The 6,267-nt window shown below is 40.2% G+C and overlaps 1 protein-coding gene across 2 annotated transcripts; it reads right to left on the bottom strand.

Annotated features, from left to right (window-relative positions):
• Nucleotides 1-2,209: 2,209 nt before the first annotated feature.
• On the bottom strand, nt 2,210-6,026 carry NDUFA4 (NDUFA4 mitochondrial complex associated). Of its 2 annotated transcripts, none has more exons than XM_018075890.1 (4): nt 5,891-6,026; nt 5,203-5,291; nt 4,804-4,864; nt 2,210-2,427 (listed from the first exon to the last, which is right to left on the bottom strand). In XM_018075890.1, exons 1-4 carry the CDS (start codon nt 5,930-5,932, stop codon nt 2,371-2,373), a joined length of 249 nt encoding a protein of 82 aa, XP_017931379.1. In that variant the 5' UTR covers nt 5,933-6,026; the 3' UTR covers nt 2,210-2,370. The 2 variants fall into 2 exon arrangements, with proteins under 2 accessions (XP_017931379.1, XP_017931380.1); XM_018075891.1 differs by lacking the exon at nt 5,891-6,026 and adding an exon at nt 5,401-5,436.
• Between the last annotated feature and the right edge of the window lie 241 nt (nt 6,027-6,267).

Genomic DNA, 6,267 nt, shown 5'->3' with positions numbered 1-6,267 from the left:
ACAAAAAAAGGGAACCAAGGAGTAACAAAGTGCATTTATATGTTTAAAAAACCAAAACACAACCCATAAAAAAATAATGAGGAACTAATAACAGATCATAGAACTGAATTACTAGTTTACTATGATATATCAAATATTGTGGAACTTTTCTTTTAGGAATTTGAAGAACACACACTGTAGTGCTACCAGTGAAGTTGGTGGGGTTTTTCTTGATTTTTCTACGTCCTAAAGCTGAAGATTTAAGCCAGTGCTTAACTTCTGCCCACAGAGTAACTTTAGACAGACTTAAGTAGCATGGTCTAAAGCCTTACAGCTGCAGCATACAACATAGTCTGTGAAAATAGTTATTGGTTGAGCTGCTAACTCACACAAATATGCAGCATTCTTCATTTGACACAATTTCCAAAAAGAAACTATGTTATGTATTTTGAATATTTCAGTCATTAAACATTGAGAAAGAAAGAAAAAAACCTTTTAGTATGTTTTATTAGTTTCAAGTTTGGCAAGTAATGGTGACTACTGTCTGTTACTACTTAACATAGGACAAAAGTATATCCCTAAAAGGAAAAGGTGCAAGTGTCCCCTCAAGATAATGACTTTAAGAATGATTAAACCTTGAAGACTAAGTTTTGTATATTTTTTGCAGTAAGTATGCTGCAACAAGGATAGACAAGTAGCATTGAATGAATTGCCTTTTTGTTTTCTAGTCAATCCATAAAGCTTTAAATAGCTTAAATAATTGTTAAATATATTTGAAACATGCCAAGGGCAGAATATTTATTTTATCTTAGGTGCTTTTATTAAGAAAAACATGAGCCTACACCCTCTTCAGCCCTGCCCAAAAGGAACAACCTTGTCTCACCTAAGAATGAGCTTTACTTCCTGTATATTGACCAGAGACACAGTCTGTATTTGAAGACATAAAACCTAAAAGGACTGCCAACCAGAAAGTTATAAAACAAACTTCCCATTTTTACATGACATACTTTTAAAACTGAACAACTAAAAGGATTGCAACAGAATGTTCTACCTCCTAAAAATATTTTGATTCAGATAGCAACCAGTTTCCAAGGACGCCTACAGATTTTGCCCACCACTGTAAACATCTCACAACACTCATTTTCTTCTTCAGACTCCATCAGAGCCTCTCAAATAACCAAATGAAAACTGTGAGTAAATCTGACATTTTGGTATATGCAAAGATAACCTGAACTGCTACCAAATAAACCCCATCAACTTACCTGCAAGATTTTTCCATACAAAATATGAAGTCTTCGCACAAGCTATTTTGCAATTACCACAGAATAGTTTTTCTTCTCCAATGGAAGTTCTTGCTCCTTGATTTCTTTGATTCTACCCTTACTATTTATAGCAGCTCCTATTGTTACCTACATTCTTAGAGTCTACTTGAAGTATTTCAAGATACCAACAGCTGTACTCTGCCACAGTCCAGAATTATATCCCTTATCCAAGGAAATGCCAGATGTTCATAGAAAAGCACAAAGAATCTACCATTAATTACAGACTTGCCAGGGTATTTTCTTTTAGTCTTCCTGTAGCAAGACTCAGCCAAGTACGAAGTAGAAGATTTTGCCCTTCCTAAAGGTATTTTAGTTCTTACATCAGTAGCTAATTATTTCTTGAAACCTGCACCCTGTTCTGCTGTGTGCATCCCTTCCTTAAAACTGTGATCCACAGGAGATCTTGAGTATGTGTTTATAATTTTATTTTTTATATATTGAAAGTTGTCTTCCTGTTTATTAAGAAACCTGCTTGACTTCAGAAAACAAACAAAAGACAAGAAATTAAAGCTTTTGGAGAGAGCTTGGCCTTTTTTTTTTTCCTTCTTTCCAGCAATATATGGTAAAATCTGTTGTCTCCCTGCTGGATAATGACTTCTTGGCATTGACTTCTCTGCTACCAAAATTTCTTAAAGTGGCAAGTAGATGAATTCAGGTGCAATTAAAACCAAATATATTTATACACACACATATATAAATATGTACTTTCAAGTTCTTCTAGTTTGGTATAAGAGTATGAATACGCAATTATTTCTTAGAAGTCAACAGACTAAGTATAAAGCCCATCCAAACAACTCTGCTTTCTTTTTGAGGAAATGAATTCACTTTTGTTTACTATCTGACACACCATACAGCAAAAACTGTTAACAGGAGGATATTGTCATTTTGTAAAATGAAAGAGCAGACACTTCAAGTTTCAAACATTTATTGAGCCTCAACAAAACGGTTTTAAACATGACCTAGTGCTGCGTGAGGCAAGTTTGATTATTTCCTGGATGATTAAGCATGACAACTGTGCGGACGGCTTCCGGAAGACCTTTCTGTGCAGCTTACGGACATGAGTGTGTTTTCAGAAGTCAGGGCGGTCCTTTTTCAGTTTACTGTAGTCTACATTAACCGAATAGAACTAGGAAATAGAAGGGGAAAAAAGTTAGTTAAGAAGCTTGACTACCCATTTTCCCTGGTATTTACTAAAAATATGCATCATTTGAACTCATGTCAGGAAACTGAAATCATATTTTGAGTCTGTGAACTGGACAATAATAAATAAATAAATACAAACTTTTCATGTGCAGCAACTTTTTAATTCTCCATTCGGTATTAGAAGTTCTTCATTTAAAATGAGGCAGTGCTCATGTCTTTAACTAGAGAAAACCCACAGTGTTTCTTCTTTAACCCCCAGAATCTGAAGTCCATTCAGAGGAACTTCTTACAGTACTGCTGTATGTGAACACACAGTGCCACAAGGGAACATTTAGAGACAAGTTTGCAAAAGTCAAGTTTGGTTTAAGTAGCTGCATCTAGAACTGCAAAGGATGACAAGGAAGAATGAAAGTAAAGAACAGATCACATGCTCAGTTTATATTAATATAAGTGGATCCTATTACAAGCAATTCAAAATAACCAAAAAAAGCACTGAGCACAATGAATTTACAGGCTAAAGGCAGATTTTGGCCTCCCCACATGACTTAATATCAAGTATGTGATGCTATAGTTTTTCTTAAAAAAAAAGAAATCCTTAACTATTAGCTTGATTATTTTTAATTATGTGCAATTTTAAATTTGTTTAACCTTTTGAAAGAAAACAAGACAACCTACAGTACATTCAAATTACAGCTTCCTGTGCAACTCCTAATGATCAGGTCTTTGACTCTTTTATTTGAGAAGACTCAGGAAGTTAATATAACAAAGTGAAGTTTATAACAGAAAAACAATCTCATCAAAAGCTAAAACTTTTTATACCAGAAGATTTTACTAAACAGTCATCCTCAGTTTAGAGCATCTGTCTTTTTCACTTCCCACAGTGCAGATTTGGAAAAAAAAAATCCCCAATGATACACACACCCAAATATGGCAAACCCCAAGGCTGTGTTTGCATGCTAAGGCAGAAGGGGAATGCTCCACAAGGCATGCACTCTTTAAAAGAATTTGTGCTACGCACTATGCTGAATTTGCCTAATTTAGATATTTAAGAAACTATGACATTCCAGAAGCAGCAATGAAAACAAAGTATTATGTTCTTCCTGGACTTTTAAGAGAACAACAACATATTTTATTATGAAGTGTGGGGTTTTTTTTGCTTATTTCAATGATTGGAATAGTAAGACATGGTACCAAAGAGACACTAGCTTTGAAAACACATTAGGTTTGATTTTTAAGTAGCTTGAGAATAATCTTCAAATATTCTTAACAGCAATCTACTAAAACAGCACTTCTGTAAAACATGATTAAAACATGATTCATGTCCAGAGAACGGCACCGAAGCTGGTGAAGGGTCTAGAGAGTGAGCCATATGAGGAGTGGCTGAGGGAGCTGGGGCTGCTCAGTCTGAAGAAAAGGATGCTCAGGGGAGACCTTATCACTCTCCACAACTATCTGAAAGGAGGGTGTAGCAAGGTGGAGGTTGGGCTCTTCTCCCATGCAAAAAGCGACAGGACAGGAGGACATGGCCTCAAGCTGTGCCAGGGGAGGTTCAGATTGTACATCAGGAAGAATTTCTTCACTGGAAGAATTGTCAAGCATTGGAATGGGCTGTCCAGGGAGGTGGGGGAGTCACCGTGCCTGCATACGTTCAAGAAAAGACTGGACGTGGCACTTTATTGCCATGGTCTGGTTGACAAGGTAGTGTTTGGTCAAAGGTTAGATTCAATGATCTTAAAAGGTCTTCTCCAACCTAAATGATTCTGTGATTCCATGATTTCTGTAGATTTTCTCTGCATGCTTCCTCATTAGTTCAATGAAATAACCTGAACATCAGTTAAAGAATATTTCTGTTGCATCCACTTACTTACAATTGTTTTGTTTTCAAACAATCAACTGGAGAACTGAATTAGTGTTTCTGTTAAACACTGACATTTTCCTGCAGTGCTTCTCATGAGTAAAGGCCAACAGGATAGACCTTAGAAACCTTTAGGTCACAACTTCTGAAGTTTTGTCCCTCTCCCTGTAGTTTATTTCTTAGTATTATGAGTTAGTATATTCTTCCTCTCACATATAGTTCCTCTTTTTATTACAGTGCTATATATATATATATACATATATACATACATATATATATATGTATATGACTGTTTTCATACAGACTCCATTATCAACCAACACTAGGAAAGTTTTAAACCTAACTCAAACCTCTCTGCTGTGAGTTCTAGAGACAAAACAAATGTTGCACAGCAGAGGAAATACATCACTCATGCAGCTACTTTCCAATACAACCAAACATCCTAAACAAACTGGCTACACTTCTGGCATTTTATTTCCTAAAAATCTGTATTTCTCATTTTACCTTGTATTGGTCACTGGGAGACATTTTGTTCCAAGGTTCTGGGTTATTTTTCTTGTCCCAGCTATTGAAAGAAATGCAAGATATGAAAGCATATTAAGAGAATCACACTATCTTCAAAATATAAAAAAAAAATTGCATGTGTACTGTGATTATTAGGCTACGGAGTCACACATCCAAACAAGTTTCCGTAGAAAAACGCACAGTCCTTCGTCAGCAGTTTCTAAATATCATACAGTAAACTAACTGATCTCTAAATCAAAGGAGTCTTCAGACAGTGTCACAGGTACTGGACCATGACATTAAGGCCTCCAGGAACACGAAAATCAAGGCAGCGAAGTCTAATATATGCAGCAAGAGGACTGGGCACTGGGAATTACTGTTTAATTACTGTATACATACCTGACTTCAGGGTTGAACACTGCCAAGCGCATGAGATACAGGCCTGCGCCAATGCCACCAGATCCAATGATCACAAACAGAGGGATCAACTGGAACAACGACAAAAAAAAAATTAAATATCATATCACAATGTATCAAAATAGAATTAAGACACAGCATTACTGATTTCCACAATGGCAAACTAAAGAACAAGCTCACACACTGCAAGACATAACACATGGCCCTCTAAATCCCTGGCATAAGCTCCATGTGTGTGGCACATCCCCGAGATCAGAGAGGAACCATCATCTGCTAAGGCATGAATGAAAAAAATACTGCTGCATGCAGAATAACCAAACCAAAAATACTGTAACAGCGAGGTTCTGAAAAACAAACATCCAACCCTCCACTGCCAAAACAGCCCCTACCGCTTGTTCTCCGATCATGCAGTAAAAACATGGGAGTGGGGGCGTTGAGGGCAGAGGGATGCACAGTGAGAACGGAGGAGCCACCCTGGGCCTAGCGGCACAAGCAAGGCCGGACAGACCGGAGGCAAAGGGGACCTGGCCGTGTCTGCCCGCCCAGTGGCCCGGCATCCACAGGAATCCCAGGAGTGGATGGGCGAGAAAGGGGAGGCCGGCGGGGCCAGGGGCACCGAGCGGCGAAAGGGGAGGGCGGGCGCAGGGCCGGGGCCTGGCCGGGCACTCACGGCCGGGTGCTTCTTGGCGTGGGTGACGATGACACGCAGCATGGTGGCGGTGGCAGCGGGCGCCGCGAAGGTCTCGCTCTCTGCAGGCTCCGCAGCTGCCTCCCCCTTCGGCCGCCGAGCCCCAATGTCACCGAGCCCCCGCCGCAGCAGGTGCCGCCGCCGTAGCCCGGATGTAGCAGCTTCCAGCGTTCGCCCTGCTCGCCCTGCCGCTGCTCTTCCCCGCCCGCCGCCCTGTCCCCGCCCGCGCCCGCGCCCGCTCCCGTCCCGCGAGCGTCCCGGGCTGTGCGGCCTCGTGTTATCGCGGCCCCGGACCGCCCGCACCTCCGGCCAGCCCGAGGGGGGAACAGGCAGCGGACCGGCACCTCGGGCGAGGCTGG

This window comes from Manacus vitellinus, unplaced genomic scaffold, assembly GCF_001715985.3.
Source record: "Manacus vitellinus isolate BGI_N305 unplaced genomic scaffold, ASM171598v3 scaffold_3_pilon, whole genome shotgun sequence".
NCBI classification, from domain to species: Eukaryota; Metazoa; Chordata; class Aves; order Passeriformes; family Pipridae; genus Manacus; species Manacus vitellinus.
This window is presented reverse-complemented; position numbering and strand designations above follow the sequence as displayed.

Bases quoted from the DNA above. Each gene is read 5' to 3' on its own strand.
- NDUFA4 (XM_018075890.1), bottom strand. From the start codon at position 5,932: ATGCTGCGTGTCATCGTCACCCACGCCAAGAAGCACCCGGCC. The intron at 4,865-5,202 runs GTATGTATACAG...TTCTTTCAATAG, and splicing joins GTGTTCAACCCTGAAGTCAG to CTGGGACAAGAAAAATAACC. The intron at 2,428-4,803 runs GTAAAATGAGAA...TCTATTTCCTAG, and splicing joins CTCCCAGTGACCAATACAAG to TTCTATTCGGTTAATGTAGA.